Source organism: Uranotaenia lowii, chromosome 2 (genome assembly GCF_029784155.1).
Source record: "Uranotaenia lowii strain MFRU-FL chromosome 2, ASM2978415v1, whole genome shotgun sequence".
NCBI classification, from domain to species: domain Eukaryota; kingdom Metazoa; phylum Arthropoda; class Insecta; order Diptera; family Culicidae; genus Uranotaenia; species Uranotaenia lowii.
In genome coordinates, this window is record NC_073692.1 from 181,869,749 (window position 1) to 181,890,549 (window position 20,801).

Below are 20,801 nucleotides of genomic sequence, written 5' to 3' on the forward strand. Positions count from 1 at the left end.
TGTCCCCATAGAAAACATCAACCCTTGCAAACAAAGCTTCCAAGGAAATGTCCACACTGTACGGGCTCTGGTGGATGCTATCCCGGACATCGTATCCGGATCCGAATCCCGGACACGCTCTAAGGTGGGTGACTTCCCTTGGATTACTTTTAAGCAGTTTTCGGTGTGATCCTTCAAAAGGGAAGCAAGGTGAGTACCGTTGTCACAATTATTTACTATTTGCTTATTAAACTGATCTTTTCCAAGATTGAAATTTTAATTCTTGTGGATAAATTTAAGAAACAAATTTAGAAAATGTTTGATTGATTGAGTTCTAAATATTCAAGTTTTTTAATATAATTTTCTAACGCGTTATCGTCCCCACAGAAAACATCGATCCATCGAATTCCAAGGAAATGTCCACACGGTACGGTATCCAGATCCGGATCCCAGGCACGCTCAGAGGTGGTGGCTTCACTTGGATTACTTTTCATCAATTTTCGGTGTTATACTTCAAAAGCAAGGTGAGTACTGTTGTCACAATTATTTACTATTTACCAAGAAAAGATCTAATTTTACATCAACTTGAATTTAAAGAACACACACACTAGTAAAAACCTTCGAATTAATAAAATCACACGAGCCATACAGTTTTAAGAATAACAGGTGAACAAACTTGATAAATTATAGTGATTCGTGCGGTTTTAAATATGCAACGGTCAATAAAGACATTTGATAGAAAAATAAGCATAAATTGGCTACACGGTAAACAAAGTTACTCTGTTCTGTATAAAATTCCACACAGTTTCAGGAAAAGTGTCTCCACTTAGTTTTATGTTTGGGCGCTTTACGCAGAGCGTGAGCAAAAAGCTTTTATTCATTTTGAGCTTTCAGCCTGTTAGTCAATTCTGTATATTTTGACATAGGGATGCCCATGCGTTTTGGAAATTTCTCTGAAAAAGTAAAGGTCCAAGAAATTTCTTCGAAAAAAGTGTCTTTTAACCAATAAATTCTTTATTTATCTCGTTCAAGGCAATAATATTAACAATTTAAGAACACGGTGACTACATACAAACTAACGTGCGGTATAAGTAAGGCGCTTCTGTTTGACCGTCAGTTGCAGTTTTTTGTGGCGATTGTCGTCGAAGATTGTTCCTCAAAGTTTCGTGTATTTTTATGACCGAATCCGGTTGCCATTTTCTGCTGTTTATTTGAAAGTGGAGCTCATCAGTCCCAACCCCAACATCCGACACGGAATTGCTTCGGTACGATCCAGCCACCTGAGAATGTAGTATACCTGAAAAAAGGATTGAATTTTGATATTTGCAATAATTCGATGTGCGAATTCGAATAATAAAAAAAAAAAATAATTTGAACGCAACATTTAAAATAATTCAATCATAATCCCATTCGTTTTGCATCACTCGCCGAAGGCGGTCGCCTTTTTTACCCTTTGCTAGTGAAACCAAACAAAAGCGTGAAAAAAAGTTTAAAGTTTTGTGGAGTTTTATGGTACAAGTGCGATTAAAATTGGACCGTGAGTGGACAATCGACAGTAGTACCGGAAAGGATTATTTTCTCCAGACAGCCGGATACATCCGGATAAAATCTACCGCAACGGCGGAGGGATTGTTTTGGAAGCCCGAATAATTCGGATTTGATTGCCGTTATCGGGGAACCAATTCATCCAGGTGAACACAATTTGGACAATCTACGTCTGATCAAGGCGGACAAGCAGTTCGGACGAGGTTTTATCGAATCGGAAGAAAAACACGTGGTGGACGGCCATTGTTGACGTTGGAAAATAGGACCATTGCTGACACTGAACAAAATCGTCGATTACGAATAAGGAAACAAGTTTGTAACTTTCTTTTTTTTTCTCTTTTTCTACCCTATCATTTTCTCATTTATTAAATTTCGAATTTTAGTGCTTTGTTCATATTTTTGAAAACGGCAGGCACTAGTGTCTCCGTTGATAAATATGGATGAAGGCGGGGAGTTAAACTCTTCAACCGAAGACGATGAGAATTTAACTTACGAGAATGAAGAGCATTTGGAAGATACAGATCATGCTGGTCCCTCAAATGCGAACCTTTCTCGGGTAGGTGATAATTCTTCATCGCCCTCGGTTAAGAGTGGAACAGCCCGACTCCGAAAATACACAGAGGGCTCATCTCTCACTGGACCTTGGGTGGTTTTCATCCGGCCCAAAGTAAACGGTAAACAACTAAATGTGGTACAGATCACCAAAGATCTGGCAAGGTGGCCCTCTGTAACTAGTATTACAAAAGTACGTCCGAACAAGCTGCGCGTTGTTGTGGCTGACCGGAAAGCCGCAAATGAAATTGTAGCTAGCAATTTCATAAACCTTGAGTACCGTGTCTACATCCCGTCTCGAGACGTAGAGATCGAGGGCGTGATCACAGAGATGAGTCTCAAGGAGGAGTACATTAAATCCAACGGCGTTGGTAAGTTCAAGAGCCTTGATTCGACTTCGGTTGAAATCTTGGATTGTCGCCAACTCAGAACTACCACCGTCGTTAATGGAGATAAAAGGTACACTCCTTCAGCCTCATTTCGTGTTACCTTCGCAGGTACCGCCCTCCCTAACTACGTCTTGATTGACGGAGTTTTGAGGCTTCCTGTGCGGCTCTTTGTGCCTCGACCGATGCAATGTAAAAATTGCATAAAATTGGGGCACACAGCGTCCCACTGCTGCAACAAGACGCGTTGTCCCAACTGTGGGGAGACTCATGGGGAAGGAGCGTGCTCAGCAATAGAGCAGAAATGTGTCTATTGCGGGGGCTCACCCCATGATATCTCCCTGTGCGAGGCATTCAAGAGCCGCTGGGATAAACAAAGGCGCTCTTTGAAGGAACGGTCAAAACGTTCCTATGCCGCAATTTTAAAGAGCGCGGCGCCTCCGACCCAACCCCAATGCAGTAACATCTTCTCAGTGCTGTCAGTTGACAGTGAAGACACTGATTCCACTGATCAGGATTGACCAGTTATCTTCGTTGGAAACTCCCGGAAACGGGCAAAACCTGCTCCTAAAACCCCCAAAGTTCCAAAAAAAAATACCCTCAGTTAGCTCTACAACAAATAATAGACAAAATCCATCAAGTTCGAGAAATGCCAAAACAGGCCCTCCTGGATTCCCCATGAAATTTGTACCCCAGAGTAAACCAGAAGTGACAGGATCTTCGAAGTCTCCAATATTCAACGTAGTTTCGGGAGAACCAACCTCCCAAGCGGGAATTTTCAAGCTAACTGATATAGTAAATGGAATATTATCGTTTTTCAACGTATCTGAATCCATAAGAGACATTGTTTTCGCAATGCTCCCCTTGGCAAAGACATTTTTGAAGCAATTGATGCAAACCTGGCCCCTTCTTTCAGTGTTTATCTCTCTCGATGGCTAATTTACGCCGAGAGGTCGGAGATATCACTGTTCTACAGTGGAATTGTCGTAGTCTAATTCCGAAAATGGATCCGTTCAAACATCTTCTTCATGAAATAAATTGTGACATTTTTGCGTTGTCCGAAACTTGGCTTTCTTCTCAATCGAACATTTCATTCCACGATTTTAATGTTATCCGTCTGGATCGTTACGATTCTTATGGAGGGGTCCTTTTGGGGATCAATAAGCGCCACTCCTTTTACAGAATCCACCTTCCATTATCAGGCGGAATTGAAGCTGTTGCGTGTCATACAACTATAAGAGGTAAGGACTTATGTGTTGTCAGTTTGTACTGGCCTCAGAGAGTTGCAGTGGATCGAAATCACCTAGAGGACCTGTGCTCAGTGCTCCCTGAGCCAAGGTTAATAATGGGCGATTTCAATTCGCATGGAACTGTCTGGGGAGAACAAATTGACGATAGTCGTTCTACTCTTATCTATGACATTTGTGACAGTTTCAATTTAACAGTTTTGAACACGGGAGAAAAAACACGAGTACCTAAACCACCTGCAAGACACAGTGCAATTGACCTCTCACTCTGCTCAAATTCACTATCATTGGATTGCCAGTGGAAGGTAATCCCTGATCCCAATGGTAGTGATCATTTGCCTATCAAAATTACAATCACCAATGGGGTCAGCTCTTCAAACACAATAAATATGACATATGACCTTACAAGACACATCGACTGGAAAAAGTACACGGACGAAATAACATCAGCTATCGGTGCTACGAATGTTTTACCTCCTACAGAGGAGTACCACTTTCTTTCACGATTAATACATGAAAGTGCACTTCGTGCTCAAACAAAACCCATCCCAGATTCATCAGTTCCTCGAAGGCCTCCAAACCCATGGTGGGACCAGCAGTGTTCCAAGCTTTATAAGGACAAATCACAAGCATTCAAAGATTTCCGGAAATATGGAACTCTCGCCCTTTTTGAAGTATATGTTTCCCTTGAAAATCAGTTTAAAAAATTGGTCAAGGGGAAGAAAAAGGCGTACTGGAGGAATTTTGTGGGTGGCTTATCACGAGAAACATCCTTGAGTACCTTGTGGAGAGTGGCACGCAGCATGCGTAATCGATCAACTACGAATGAAAGTGAGGAATATTCACATAGATGGATATTTAACTTCGCACGGAAAGTATGTCCAGACTCTACGCCTGTACAAAAAATAATACGGGATGTGCCTCCAGATAGGTGTGGTATGGATTCCAGCTTTTCGATGGTCGAATTCTCACTTGCCCTCCTCTCTTGCAACAATTCAGCTCCGGGTATTGATAAAATCAAATTTAACTTGTTGAAAAACCTTCCGGACGCTGCCAAATTTCGCTTGTTAAATTTATTTAATCAATTCTTGGAGCATAACATTGTTCCCCAAGAGTGGAGACAAGTGAGAGTTATCGCTATCCAAAAGCCCGGAAAACCAGCGTCCGATGCGAATTCGTACCGTCCAATAGCGATGTTGTCTTGTATACGCAAATTGATGGAAAAAATGATTTTGTTTCGTTTGGATAAATGGGTTGAAACAAATGGTCTCCTTTCAGATACTCAATTTGGGTTTCGAAGGGGCAGAGGGACAAACGATTGTCTTGCTTTGCTGTCTTCAGAGATACAAATGGCGTACGCAAAACGTGAGCAAATGGCTTCAGTGTTTCTGGACATAAAGGGAGCTTTTGATGCAGTTTCAATAGAGGTGTTGTCAGACAAGTTGCACTCCCGGGGTCTGCCTCCTCTCTTGAACAACATTTTATACAGCTTGCTTTGTGAGAAACATCTGAACTTTGCTCACGGAGATATTGCAATTAGAAGAACCTCTTACATGGGCCTCCCGCAGGGTTCATGTTTAAGTCCACTTTTGTACAACTTTTACGTAAGTGACATCGACAGTTGTCTCTCTGAAGGCTGCACTCTAAGACAACTTGCAGATGACGGCGTGGTGTCTGTCACAGGATCTTCCGAGTCTCATCTGCACAGACCTTTACAAGATACTTTAGACAGATTGTCTTCCTGGGCTTTGGGGCTTGGGATTGAGTTTTCCCCTCAGAAAACGGAGATGGTGGTTTTCTCTAAGAAACATAGACCTGCTCAACCTAAGCTTCAACTCCTAGGCAGAACGATCACTCAATCGAGGTGTTTCAAGTATCTTGGGGTTTGGTTTGATTCCAAGTGTACCTGGAGAGCCCACATTGAGTATCTGAAAGGAAAATGCCAACAAAGAATCAATTTTCTCCGATCAATCACTGGCACCTGGTGGGGAGCCCATCCAGAAGATCTTTTAAAATTGTATCGAACAACTATTCTCTCAGTGATGGAGTATGGTAGCTTCTGTTTCCAGTCAGCTGCTAAAACTCACCTCATCAAACTCGAGCGTATTCAATATCGTTGTCTCCGCATAGCGTTGGGCTGTATGCCCTCAACGCATAACATGAGTCTTGAAGTTTTAGCAGGCATACTCCCACTAAAAGATCGATTTAATTTATTATCACTCCGGTTCCTCATCAGGTGTGAGGTCATGAACCCATTGGTGATCGTAAATTTTGAAAGACTACTTGAGCAAAATCTTCAAATAAGATTTATGTCTATATATCATGTCTTTATGTCCATGCAGTTTAATCCTTCTTCGTACTCTCCAACTCGTGTTTTCATCCCTGACTACGACACCTCTTCTGTCCAGTTTGATTTGTCTATGCAGCAAGAAATTCGAGGAATCCCGGAATCGCATCGTCCACTTTTGATTCCAAGAATTTTCGATGCTAAATATAGACACGTCGATGCTGATAAAATGTACTTTACCGATGGGTCTCTAATAGAGGAATCAACGGGATTTGGAGTTTTCAACGAAATAGCTAGCGCCTCATATAATCTCCAGTCACCATGTTCTGTATACATTGCAGAGTTAGCAGCCATTTTTTGGGCGTTGGAAAGCGTCGCATCACGGCCAACAGAACACTACTATATTGTAACGGACAGTCTTAGTTCTGTTGAAGCAATCCGTTCAATAAGATCGGGAAAGCACTCGCCGTATTTCCTTGGGAAGATACGAGATATTCTGAGTGCTTTATCAAAACGTTGCTTTGCCATCACCTTTGTTTGGGTCCCCTCACATTGCTCGATAATGGGTAATGAGAGGGCAGACTCTCTGGCAAAAGTGGGGGCGACAGAAGGCGACACGTATCACCGTGAAATCGTCTTCGACGAATTTTACTTCTTGGCACGAAGGAACTCTGTTGTCAACTGGCAGCGCAAATGGAAAGAGGATGATATGGGTCGGTGGCTCCACTCGATTATTCCAAAGGTAAGCCTCAAACCCTGGTTTAATAGGTTGGACCTGAGTCGGGATTTTATTCGTATATTCTCCCGTCTCATGTCCAATCATTATTCCATGGATGCGGTACTCTATCGTTTAAATATTGCTGGCAGCAATTTGTGTGGCTGTGGCCAAGGTTACCACGACATCGAGCATATTGTTTGGTCGTGCGAGGTTCATCTTGTCGCTAGAACGAATTTGATAGACTCCCTTCGGGCCCGAGGAAAACCACCCTATGTTCCAGTGAGGGATGTGTTAGCTGTGCTAGATTTGGACTACATGTTCGAAATTTATCTTTTTCTAAAAGCTATCGATCTCCGTCTATAATTCTTTTCAATTTCCTATTTCCCTTTCTATCTTTTTCTTTTCTTGAAACAAAAAGTGCTAGACCTAAGTAATCAATTGTTATAAACACAAAACGAGTTTGGCTCCTTAAAACTCAAAGGTATGAGCCGTTTCAAATAAAGTAATTTATATAAAAAAAAAAAAAAATCATAATCCAAAATTTGAATCTCAACTTGAAGTCAAAATTAGTATAGAGCAATCTTTGTTATAATCTCAATTACTTTGCCAGAATAACAGAGTTTTGGAAAATAAATAATAATGTCTTAATTTTTTAAGCTACCTTTAAACAGATTTGAGCCGGGAGATTTGACTGGCATTCCGCATGTACGTCTACTGGCATCCTCTCGAGTGACCCTGGATGGGTGTACCTGTCGAATTGTTTCCATAGAAAATACATTCACCTGTTGATAAAATAAAAACGCATATATTGCATTAATAAGTGATATTATCCATAGCATGAGATATTTTAGTCGATTTTAGAATAAAAGATAAAGCTTTTAAAAAAATGTGTGATAGTCTCACGCGGAACCAAATATAACGGTAGATCCAAAACTTGAATTGGGGTGCATCAGAGAATTCAGTTTAAAAAGAGATCAGAAATTGAAAGATAGAATTAAAATTTAAGACAACACTGAAAACCTAAAATTCAGGTTTTCGACCGAATAGGATAATACATGTTCAAAAATACGCCAAATAAAACCAACCTTTATGCCGGGGAATAAATCAACCTTTTAGCTTTTACCTCCAGCTAACTTCCGGAGAGCTGGAATTCTGTAGATGCGTTTTCCGATGGCGACGGTGCATCAACTGCAAAATTTCGTTGACTACATTCTGTCGGATAGGGGCTTTGAAGAAATACGGCAGTAATAGGCTCTTGTTTTTCAGAGCATCATTCCGGTCAAAGGAAATGCTAACCTGAAAATAAAAGTTTGATATAGTGGTTCGAAATAATTTAAAAAAAATCTCGCACCTTCCGAAGCACTCTTTCAGCTTTCCGGAATAGCATATCCAATAGCATAGCAATAGTGATAGCATATTTTCAAGCGCTAGCTACCTTCAAATCCAATCGATGGTTTCTTCCGGCTGCGGTAAAGACCGATTATGGGAAACACCCTTATTCAGCAACTGTGTGGACAATATTTCTGAAATCGCAAAGCAAAGTTAAACAATGATGCTATATTGTGAGAATGCATACCTTTTGTGAGATATTTATGATGATTTCGACTTTCTAACGATGAAACATTGAAATTACCGTGACACCCGTAGCGAAATTGAAAAACTTGAATGCTTTTGACATCCCCGTCGAAAGCTTTCCAACAACAGCAAACTTTTTATACAGAGCATGACTAATGGAATTTAAGTTCACATCTGTATATTGGCAACCCAAAACTACCCAAAATTGAATTCGGAATATACAATTTTTGAACAACAACCGATTAGTTATGATGAAGGTGTAATCACAACACATTTAATGAATAACGCAATTTTTCCGTGTAGGTGGATCGCCCTGTTCTACACGCTCTTTTTTTTAAACTCAAAATTAAGTAGTTTTGGTTCAAAACAGCACTTCGGTGGCATCCCTCAACTTTGAGTTTAACAGGGCAATAGCAAAACTAAGTTCTGATAGGCATACTCAATACTAAGTTCGGCAGCCGAACTGTAATTTATCCTTTTTTTTCGAGGGTAGCTTATTTTCAGGGAATTAAAGGATGATTAAAATTTGTTGTACCCGGATGTTGCTGTTCCGGTACAGAGCAGTGGAATGTTTTTACACTCCCGGTCAAAGAAAACTTCCGGATGTTACTTCCCACGTAAACAACATCCGGAAGTTTCCGGACATTCCAAGCCGCTCACCATATGATGACAATGACGGACAGAATTTTACGCTGACACGGTGAACATGCATTTCATTATAAAGTTCCTTCATAGTCTTCCGGTAATTGTTCCGGAGCGACAAAATTTTGCGACGTGTTTGTTGGTTGCTGTTCCGGTTCGAACTGAACTCGCTAAGTGTTTTCAGTCCAACAAAAAGAGTTCAATTTTTAGTTCATAAGGTCGAACTCAGCTTTGATCCCTCGCCGAAGGAAAAAAAGGGATCAATTTTGAGTTCGCAGTTCGAACTCCGTTTTGATCCATCGCAAGGAGGAAAAAGGGTACTTAACTTTAAGTTCATAGAATCGAACTATGTTTTGAACCTCGGTCATACTTAATTTTGAGTTAAAAAAAAGAGCGTGTAGTCACAAATTGTGGGATGTAAACAAAACTCGATTACAAATCAAAACAGGAGGAGCAGGAAGATTCTCGTCGGAATTTCGAGTTGCTGACCTAAAATTTAGTGTTCGTTGTCGAAACTGACCGAGCGCGCGAGTTGAGTCGTCGTATCCGCGGAAAATTTCGAGGACAACACTTATGGAACCTCCAATTAGAGGTCAAATAATTAATGGAACCATGCAAGAAATGTCGATACGTTTAGCCGGCAGGGAAAGAGATGTGTGTTGTGCGTGATGGTGATGTTGGCCAAATTGCTAATCAAATAGCCGTGATCGGTGTGTTGAAGTGATCATGTTTAACTTCCGTCTGAGAATTCGTGCTGGCCAGATCAATTTCCTGCCGGGAGGAGGAGCTGAAAAGAGACTTTGTGTTGTTTACTGGCAATGTTCCCGGGTCACCACCTCTAGGACTGACAGACCAAGGAGAGCATCATATCCTGAGATGGAGGTTCCAATCTGCTTTTTTCTGGATAATTTAAAGGTTAGTTTCAAACTTAAGAAAACAGAAAAAGTTAGTGAATGCATATTGAAACATTTTTTTCTTCAGTTCAGTCTACTAATGAAACTGCCACACACATCTGAAGCTAGCGGATTGATTATGTGCTCGAGCCGCCTCCCAGAGTATGGTGCACACACACAAAACTTTCGAGGCCGAAAATTAGCAAAATTTTGCTCAAATTTGACCAGCTAAAATCTTAGCAATCAATTTAGCAATTTTTTCGAACTAAAATTTTAGCAAACGAGAGAAAAATTTAGCCGCCGCAATTTTTGCTCCCTTTTCTAGCAAAAACCGGAGAAAAAGATCGCCGGACCTGAAATTTCAAAATTTATGGGCTTTTCTCTGGAGATTTAGGGGGAATGTTTGATTATTAAATACAATACTCAAATTTCATTCACTTTTAATTTATTGTTCACACTTTTCCAAAAAATTTTAACACTTTGTAGAACAGAAGTTCCGATCCTGGGGACGCACTTTCCGGCGAGCGAAATGCAATGTCATTCTTACCAACGAATGCACCAAGTTGTGCGTCGGATGGAGCTCGTTGAATTTTCAATCTCGGCCCTTTCCCTTTCCAGACTGTTGAGGATTTCTTTTTGAAGTTGTAACCTGGTAGAAAAATAATAAACCGTTTTGAAATTAAAAAGTTGGAAAATCTGAATAATTTATAATTGACCCTACCTGTACGCTTCCGGCTTCGATTAGGCTAGTATATCGTAGTTGACTTAGCCACCTTTAGAACCACCAGAATCGAACTTTCGGAACCGCGCTCAATCGTGTCAGTTTGTTTTTTTCCTCCCAACACGCGGCGGCTGCTGTCTGTACACAAAGCGGCTAAACAATCTTCGTTTTACTAAAATCAAGCAAGATAAACTTTGAAACTACTAAAATCAAGTAAATTTAGCTTTTTGCTAAATCGACGGTAAAAAAATATTTTTGCTAACGGAAAGTAACAGTGAAATTTTGCTAAGTGGAGCCCCGAAAGTTTTGTGTGCAGCAGTTGCTTCGATTACGTTGGCAAACCGGCGACAATTTTATCGACCGAATAAACAAAAAGCAGCAGAATGGATTAATAATCGAGAATCCCCCAGAAGGAGATGATATTCTATGTAAGTTGGCTGTTTGTTATTTGTTTTTTAACGTAATTTTTATGTATGTTCTTGAAATTTTATGAAAAGAAATGTTATAATATAAGAGATGGGTATCATTCGTTCTGCGTCGTTCGTAGAAGAAAGACGTGTTCGCTTTCTAGTGCTATCGTGTGCGAGTTTAATTGCTTATATCATCCGGGTATACACACAAAACTTTCGAGGCCGAAAATTAGCAAAATTTTGCTCAAATTTGACCAGCTAAAATCTTAGCAATCAATTTAGCAATTTTTTCGAACTAAAATTTTAGCAAACGAGAGAAAAATTTAGCCGCCGCAATTTTTGCTCCCTTTTCTAGCAAAAACCGGAGAAAAAGATCGCCGGACCTGAAATTTCAAAATTTATGGGCTTTTCTCTGGAGATTTAGGGGGAATGTTTGATTATTAAATACAATACTCAAATTTCATTCACTTTTAATTTATTGTTCACACTTTTCCAAAAAATTTTAACACTTTGTAGAACAGAAGTTCCGATCCTGGGGACGCACTTTCCGGCGAGCGAAATGCAATGCCATTCTTACCAACGAATGCACCAAGTTGTGCGTCGGATGGAGCTCGTTGAATTTTCAATCTCGGCCCTTTCCCTTTCCAGACTGTTGAGGATTTCTTTTTGAAGTTGTAACCTGGTAGAAAAATAATAAACCGTTTTGAAATTAAAAAGTTGGAAAATCTGAATAATTTATAATTGACCCTACCTGTACGCTTCCGGCTTCGATTAGGCTAGTATATCGTAGTTGACTTAGCCACCTTTAGAACCACCAGAATCGAACTTTCGGAACCGCGCTCAATCGTGTCAGTTTGTTTTTTTCCTCCCAACACGCGGCGGCTGCTGTCTGTACACAAAGCGGCTAAACAATCTTCGTTTTACTAAAATCAAGCAAGATAAACTTTGAAACTACTAAAATCAAGTAAATTTAGCTTTTTGCTAAATCGACGGTAAAAAAATATTTTTGCTAACGGAAAGTAACAGTGAAATTTTGCTAAGTGGAGCCCCGAAAGTTTTGTGTGTAGGTACCGTAAAGCAAAGTGCAAGTGATAGTTAATTACAAGTTTTCCGCGTGTGTTGTTACTAAAGCAAAATAGACAGATAACACAACGGATTCTTTATCCATCGTATCGCCCTCGAGGCTACCAAGCCATCGCTGCTGCCATTATCATCATCATCTTCATCGTAGACAATAGCTGATCGATCACCACGAGGTCCGCCGCCATTGTTTGGCGAATCATCAAACTGGTCGTTGTTCTCGCCCGAGACCGAGTCGAGAAGTGGCAACCGTCTTCAACCAACGAGGAAGGGCCTGCGATCGTTTATTTGGGTTCTGCGGTTGACGTTTTTTTTGGAGGATCAACGGAGGACCACGTGGTTGGAGCAGTCCATACACAGTAAATTTTTGCCTCGATTTCCAGCAAAAAAAATTGCTGGAAACGTTCAGCAATCCAAATTTTTGCTGGAAACCAGCAATCGGTTTTCCAATTGCTGGATTTTTCAGCATTCGGTTGTAGTCTTGTCATTTTTGCTGGAAAATCAGCTAACGATGTTCAAATTGCTGGACTTTCCAGCAATTGATCTAGTTTGCTGGAAAATCAGCAATCGAGTTGTCAAATTGGAGTCTGTTTTCGTACGCTGGAGCATTATTTTACGAATTTTGGTCGGATTAATATAATTATTTTTATTTTCCTCTATATTCTAGCAACCAGGCATCAAGTCAAGGGTAAGTTTTTATTGGACAGGTAGATATTCCATAAAAGATACTAATCAAAAATTTTTTTGACGTAGAATTACGTCTTACGGCAACACTATAGGGGTGCAAATCGAAACTTGCAAACGAATCTCGCGTCACGAAAATGTCCTCTTTCAAAGACATCTTTTTCGAAGAATATTTCGACATAAATATGTGTTAGTACACCCATACCAATGAAGCTCATACACGTATTTGTGCTCGGAAAGGCATAAATATAGCTGCCGAGTTGTAGCTAAGTTTCAGACAGTCTCGTTTAGACCGCGCTCTTGAACGGTTGTTTTTTTTTCATTCGCTCCGCATAGTGCTCTACGACTGCAAGCCTTTCCAGATCACGGACATCCTTTTGAAATACTATCCACTTGTGTTTTATTTCGACTGGAAAAGAAAACGGCCCCTTTCTGCTCCTGACGGGCAATTCGTCAGCCGTCATATGGCCGAATCCTTTTCCCCTTGGGGGGGAAATCCCGGCCCCTCGAATAGGAACTCAAGGACGCTTCCAAGCTGGATGGATCCCAATGGTCTACGCGGCGAGGTGCAGTTCCTCACTCTAAAAGCTTGCGATAATCACAAGCTCCCACAAAACCCATTCATCGTCGCAAAATCAATCGACCAAGCTGCCGGGCGCATCGATGGAGCCAATTCCACCGACGGTGGGAAATCAATGCTGCTGAAAATACGGAGCAAACAACAAATCGATAAGCTCCTTCAATTGAGGAAACTTATTGATGGCACCCCAATCATCGTTGAAATGCATCCCACAAAAAACACCTGCCAATGTGTCGTCTCCTGTCGGGAGGTGGCTGAACTTACGGAAGACGAAATTTGCCAAGCCCTTCAGGATCAAAACGTCGTAAAGGTTCATCGTTTTTCCAGAAAAGTGGATAATAAAACCATCACCACCAACACAATGGTCCTCACCCTAAGTGGCACTGTTCCTCCCACCCACATCTGGTTCGGTTACCTACGGGTTGCCACCAGGCCCTACTACCCTCGTCCCATGCAGTGCTTCCAGTGCGGAAAGTTTGGACATACCAAACTTAAGTGTCCTAACGATCCCATCTGCCCGAATTGCGGAGAAGCCACCATCCACCCCGAATGTCCAAAACCCTCTCACTGTAACAGCTGCCAAGGCAATCATCCAACAACTAACCGGTCCTGCCCCATCTACCAGCAAGAACAAGGCATTGTTCGCATTCGGGTTGACCTGGGAATCAGTCACCCCGAAGCCACCAAGGAGTACCAATCTCGACTCAACGCCGTTGCTCACTCCAAGGTTCAACAACGCATCGACATCGCCAAAACTACATCGAACGAAACCAACAACAAAATCCAAGCGCTCGAAAAACAAGTGGCCGATCTAATCCAGAAGAATCTTGAACTCACCAGCCGATTATTGGAAATCGAAAATGAAAAGAACAACTCCTGCTACGAATCCGACTGCACTCTCACCGAATCCAACAGTGAATCTTCGATGGATACCAACGATAGCTCACCCTCGCTCAACTCTACACCAAAACGCGGAAGAGGAACTGAATCTCCCGGAACGAACTCCCCAGTGAAGAAGTCCAAAAACCGGTCACCCAACCCTCAACCCGAAACTTCCAGAAGCGTAAGTCCACCTACACCACTTCCCAACAAGCGGTAAGTCCAAAGTTTTTAATTTTCCACTGAGTCCCCATACTTCCTAACTTCATTCGCAACTCTTGCCTTTCAAATCTCATGGCCCCAAATAATCCAACGCACAAATCTACCAGTTATTTTGCTATTCAGTGGAACATTTATGGATTGAAAGCACGCATATCAGAAATTCAATTGCTAGCTGCAAAATATTCCCCTATTATCTTTGCCCTCCAAGAAACACTGATTCCTCACTCTTCCATCCCCCTCAACACAATTAAAGGTTATCAGCTCCTTACACATAAAGATCCCCTAAATTCCCCTAGTAGGGGTGTCGGTATTGGGATTAAGAACGGCTTTCCTTTTTCTCCCATCTCAATTCAAACCAATCTCAACATCATCTGTGTACGCCTGCAGGCGCCTTTGAACATATCAGTTGTGTCTTGCTACGCATCACCATCTATCTCTTACCAAGACTTTACCAAGGGTCTCGAGGACCTCATTCCCCAAATACCCACACCCATTATTCTTTTAGGAGACTTTAACGCTCATTCCACCGAATGGGGGGGCAGAATTATCGACCGTCGAGGTCGTTTCTTAGAAGACTTTGCCCAAGCTAATGGTCTAACCATATTAAATGACGGCTCCCACACACGTTTATGTCCACGTACAGGAAACTCTTCAGCTCTTGATCTAAGCCTCGTTTCATGGTCTCACTGTCCAAAATTCCAATGGCATGTCCTCGAAGACAACGGTGGAAGTGACCACTTTCCAATTGCAATAAAAATTATTCACCCTACCCCAACTGCAGCCACAAGGCCTAGATGGCGTTATGAAGAAGCCGACTGGTCAGGCTTTCAAGAACATGTCGATTACCTTCTATCCATTAATCCTACTGACTCTATCTGCTCTTTTAACGAAATCCTTATTGAAGCCGGCACCAAGTTTATCCCCCGCACTAAAGGAACTCCTGGTAAAATAGCTGTCCCTTGGTGGGGCCCAGAGGTTCGAGAAGCCATTAAAAAAAGAAGGAAGGCTCTTCGAACACTTAAAAGAATACCCAACGATCACCCTCTAAAAGAAAGTGCCCTTGAAGCCTTTAAAATCGCCAGGTCCGCAGCAAGGATAGAAATTCGCACAGCCAAAGCCAATTGTTGGCAAAAATTTACCGAAGAGGTTAACCCCAACACCCCCTCCAAAGTCTTATGGAACAAACTAAAAGTACTCAATGGGGAACCTCGGAAAAACCAATTTCACCTGCTCCTAAATCGACACTACACGAATGATCCGTCTCTCCTAGTCGAAGCCTTCAGCCAACACTTTTCAATCCCACCTAGTCTTTCCGATCCCAATTCCTCTGCAAACCCCCTTTCATCCAATATAAACCTGCTCCCTTCTCTCACTCCCTCCGAACAATCTCCAACCCAGTATTACAACACCGACTTCAGCTCTAAAGAACTCCATGCTGCCCTACAAAAGGTTAAAGGTCATTCTTCTGGTCCCGACGATATCGGGTATCCGTTCTTAAAAAACCTGTCTTCCTTAGCCAAAAACACATTCCTTAATATCATCAACAAAATCTGGCATGACGGTTGTATCCCCGATAATTGGAAACGTGGCCTGATCATTCCTATTCCCAAACCGCATAAAGATCCTTGTAATATCGACAACTATCGACCCATCACCCTGCTTGACTGCACTGGAAAGATTATGGAGAGGATGGTAAATCACCGACTAAACACCATCTTAGATGAAAATCAACTCTTGGATAGTCGTCAATACGCGTTCCGCCCTGGCCGATCTACAGACGATTATTTCTGCCTACTGGAAAATATTCTTGATAAGTCCCTGAATGAACACCAACACATTGAACTACTTTCACTCGATCTATCGAAAGCTTTCGATCGTGTAGAGCCCCGAACAATTCTCAACTCCTTACGCGAATGGAATATTGACGGCCGTATGTTTCACTACATTCAAAGTTTTCTTTCCAACCGAACTATCCAGGTTCTTGTCAACGCTACCCTATCTAGTCCCAAACCCACCCACTTAGGAGTTCCACAGGGGTCTGTAATTGCTCCGACCCTTTTCCTTATTGCCATTAACTCCATTTTCAAAAACATACATGACAGTACAAGAATACTCCTTTATGCAGACGATATTCTGCTGATTACCTTCTCTCCCTTTGCTCGACTAACTCGTAAAAGGTTGCAACTAGCCCTAGACAACGTCGCCAGATGGGCTCCTTCCGTGGGATTCCAGTTTTCCCCTGAAAAATCAAAACTGCATCACCTTGGACCTAACAGGAAGAAACTGAAGAAAATTCCCCCTATCAAAATGGATGACAAAGTTATTCCCCTGGTCCACCATTTCCGTCTTCTGGGGGTTTGGATTGACGATCGACTTAGTTTTAGATTCCATCTTGACCAAATCAGAAAGAATGCTACAAACAAGATCAACATACTACGCATACTTAGCAGTTCTCCCAGCCTGGCAAACCGAGAATCTCTGTTCAGGTTCATTCACGGATGGCTACTTCCATCCACTCTCTATGGTCTTGGCTTCATAAGTCGAGCAGGTCCGCTACTACATAAAAAACTTGAGCCAATCTACAATCGATGTATCCGAACTGCTGGATCCGCCTTTGTTACCAGCCCAATCCAATCCCTTATGGCTGAATCTGGACAGATTCCCTTTAACTACTTAGTAGCCAAACACCTGACAGCAAAGAGCTTGCGTTGGCTTGCCATCGGTGGGAATAAAGATTCTCCCATGATCCACCGTACTGACACATTGCTTCTAGACCTTATCAACTTCCCCCTACCAAATATCTCTCCAAGAAGAAAAACAGCTTTCCGGTATTGGACCGAAACAATTCCTACTGTAGATCTCTCATTATCCCGTAAACTCAAGGCTGGCCAACACTCATCAATTGTCCTACCACATTTCTACCAACTTGTCGAATGTAAATACCCCTCTGGTCTCCATATTTTTACCGACGGTTCCAAAACTGAAGACGGGAGGGTTGGCAGTGGCATATATGATCCGAATGATAACAGAAGTATAGGTCTTCCCACCCAATGCTCCGTCTTCAGTTCTGAAGCTTTTGCCCTATTAAATGCCCTTCAAAATACCCACACTAATAATCCGATTACTATCTTTTCTGATTCTGCGAGCGTGCTGAATGCCATATCAGGAGGTAACATCAAACATCCCTGGATCTCATCCATATCCGAAGAGGCATTGAAGAGGAAAGCCACCCTGGTCTGGATCCCGGGACATGCCGGCATACCTGGGAACGAAGCCGCGGATCGTCTGGCCCTGATCGGTACCAACATGACTCCAATTAGCATTCCAATCCCACAACAAGACGCCTACCGGTACATCTACCGTCAATTGATCCTCGCTTGGGAACGTAATTGGGAATCAAGTCGATCTGCAAAACTGCGCGAAGTTAAGAACCACCCCCAAAAATGGCTTGATCGTGACAATCCTCGAGAAAGAATCGCATTGACCCGTCTCCGGATCGGCCACACTAGACTGACCCATTCCTTTCTCTTGGATAGGGAAGAGCCACCCGAATGCCCTGCCTGCCACTGTACCATCTCGGTACGACACATTCTTATCGACTGCCTGATATACTCTGACCAAAGAGCCATTCTTGGACTGGGCAATAGCCTCCGCCAAGTTCTGTCGAATTGCACAGTTGAAGAAGACAGGCTAATCGAATTTTTACGAAACTCCGGCCTGCTTAATCAAATATAGGCTCTGCCTACTCAACCCCCCTTCCCCCAATCTGCCCCTTTCTCCAACAACCTCTCTACTCTGCTTCTTTGGGTCGTTTCTCCGCCACACTTGTGCTCATGCTATCTTTCTCTTTCCTATAAATATTTGAAAAAAAAAAAAAAAAAAGAACGTGCAATATCTTCCCTTTCGGTACTATCATTTCTCTTTCTCTGTGTTTGTATTAAAAAAAAAAAAAAAATAAATAAAAAAAAAAAAATAAAAAATAAAAACCCCTGCTCATATTCTCAACAGCCCCTTTAACTTTAACAACCCTTCTGGTCTTGCTAGTCCACTCTCTACAGTAAAACCCCACCAGACAGCATTCTTGTGTTCTGTTTTTCCCTTTCCTATCATAAAGAAAAAAAAAAAAAAAAAAAAAAAAAAAAAAAGTTAAAGAAACCCACAGTACCTACCAAACCATTAGATTTTCTCTTTTTGAAACTATCATTTCTCTTTCTCTATATATGTATTAAAAAAAAAAAAAAAAAAAAAAAAAAAAAAAAAAAAAAAAAAAAAAAAAAAAAAACCAAACGGACACAACAGGAATTGGGAAGAATGACCGTTGTGTTAAATTCCCGGAAAAAAAAAAAAAAAAATAGCTAAGTTTCAGTCGTGTTCAATTATTTGTGTGATGCTGTCGTTCTAGGTTGCTCGTCCGGCTCTTGCAGCCGCTTCCACAGGCAAGAAAAAGAAACCAAAAGCTTCCTACAAGGCATCAGCAAAGCCAGCAGATGGTGGAAAGGAAGGCTGCCAGGAGCATTCATGAGTCGTTTGTCGCAAGAAACCTGCTGCCCGAGGGCAAGCATCTAAAGTGGCTACTGCTTCGTTAGCAGTATTTTTCCTACCTAATGTTTGTGCGACAACAACGGCGAATAACAAAATTTTAAGTGCCCAGCACTGTCAGCTAGGTTATTTTGGATGGTTAGTTAAATTTTTTCCATTTTGTTCAAGTGACAGACTTTGGAAAAACGACAACAACTACAACAAATAAAAAAAAACTGCCGAAACCAAAATACCCTACTATGATCTGAGCTTGACACTTAAAATTTTTTTATCGCCGTTGATTTTTTGCATCGAAGTTTATTGGCGCGCCAAAACAGACAATGAAAATATTTTCAATGCCAGGTGCCTTGTTTTGTATATATGACGCAAATTTTCTCCAATTCGAGTACACTAATTGTTCCGACTTCAAAGTTTTGTATTTTGAACTCGTTTTTCTTATTATCAGGTATGATCCACCCGCAAGCCAGCATTTATAGTTCACCGATTATTTTTATTATTAAGATTGCTTTTTACGAGGTTTCTAAGATTAGATGTAACGAAATTCGCTAACTACATGCACACTTCCGCCACACTCTCACACATCGTACAACCCTACCAAGTTAGCGATTTTAATTCTAAAATACCTGGCAACAGCGGCAGAAATTTGATTAAAATTTCATATTGATCCTAGTATTTTCTTGATACAGCCACAAAACCAGTAAATCGTTTTGCTTTTTTAAAATGTCGGTCACTGGTAGGTATCAGCAGCCGGCCATCCAATATGATGGGATGCTTAATTATTAATTTGAAACATATTTCAAGGCATCAAACTTTTCTAAAATTATTCTTTGGCCCTGAAAAGAGCCTTTTAAATATAAAACCCAATGAATGCGTCTGGGCATCATTGTTTCCCACTAGGTACACGAGCAAGTTAAAATCCTTGGATGCAGATACACAAGCAATATCATTACACGTTCGGAAAGTTCTGGAAACACAAATCTATCTGAGCACGAAGCAAATGCTGGAAGGGTACAGGCTGGGAAGCAGGTGATGGGCGATGCGGTTTGTGGACTCCTCCTGTGGTTGGAACGGTCTTCACTGGTCAAAAACCGAAATTGTTCTAAACCTTGCCGACTGAGAAGGGCTTGTTTTTATATCTGTCGAGCTAGTGAAAGCCGAACTAAACCGAACAACGTCGAAAACAAACCGCGAAAAAATCTCTCGTGTCAACTGTTGGGCTACCTGCGCGACTATAGAAAACTGCATGAGTAAAAAGTTTATAAAAGCGGCGACAACAAAAACAGCGTTCACTGAATCAAGTTTCCTTCAACCTTCAAGCAGAGCGGATGCTCTTGTTTTCGCTCTCGTTTAGACGTTTGAAAAAGTGTTCTGAATTGTGATTGTTTTGTAATTTAATACGCAGTTGCTCTGTTTATAGTAATTTATCTAGTGTTTCCTTTGAACCGAAAAATCGAATCGCTGCTGAAAATTGAGAAATCTCCCCCGCCAAATGGCGGAATCTTTTTCGCCCTGGGGGGAACCTCCGGGTTCTTCCAATCGGAACTCAAGATCCATTCCAAGTTGGATGGACCCCTTCGACAAGTACGGAGAGGTACAATACCTCAATCTGAAGGCTGCTAGCGAAACTAAACTTACCACCAACCCTTTCGTGATTGCCAAATCAATCGACCAAACTGCGGGCCGCATCGATGGAGTCAGCCCGGCAGAAGGAGGAAAAACTTTTCTTCTACGTGTCCGAAGCAAACAACAAGTGGACAAGCTTCTTCAAATGAAAAAGCTCACCGACGGAACTCCAGTCATCGTAGAACCGCACCCCACCAAAAACACCTGCCAAAGCGTCGTCTCTTGCCGTGAAGTAGCCG

The 20,801-nt window shown here is 41.7% G+C and overlaps 2 protein-coding genes across 3 annotated transcripts in view; one reads left to right on the forward strand and one right to left on the reverse strand.

The window, feature by feature from the left end:
• The window catches only part of LOC129747999 (leptin receptor gene-related protein), a 156,376-nt gene that overhangs the window by 39,099 nt on the left and 96,476 nt on the right, over positions 1–20,801 (reverse strand). The window lies entirely within an intron of this gene.
• LOC129747998 (uncharacterized) overlaps positions 9,361–20,801 on the forward strand; it is a 29,293-nt gene continuing 17,852 nt past the window's right edge. For both annotated transcript variants that reach the window (XM_055742448.1, XM_055742449.1), the window contains exons 1-3: positions 9,361–9,846; positions 9,913–9,996; positions 10,859–10,973. In XM_055742448.1, coding sequence (XP_055598423.1) covers positions 9,658–9,846; positions 9,913–9,996; positions 10,859–10,973 — 388 coding nt within the window. In that variant the 5' untranslated portion in view covers positions 9,361–9,657. The remainder of the gene's footprint in view (positions 9,847–9,912; positions 9,997–10,858; positions 10,974–20,801) is intronic.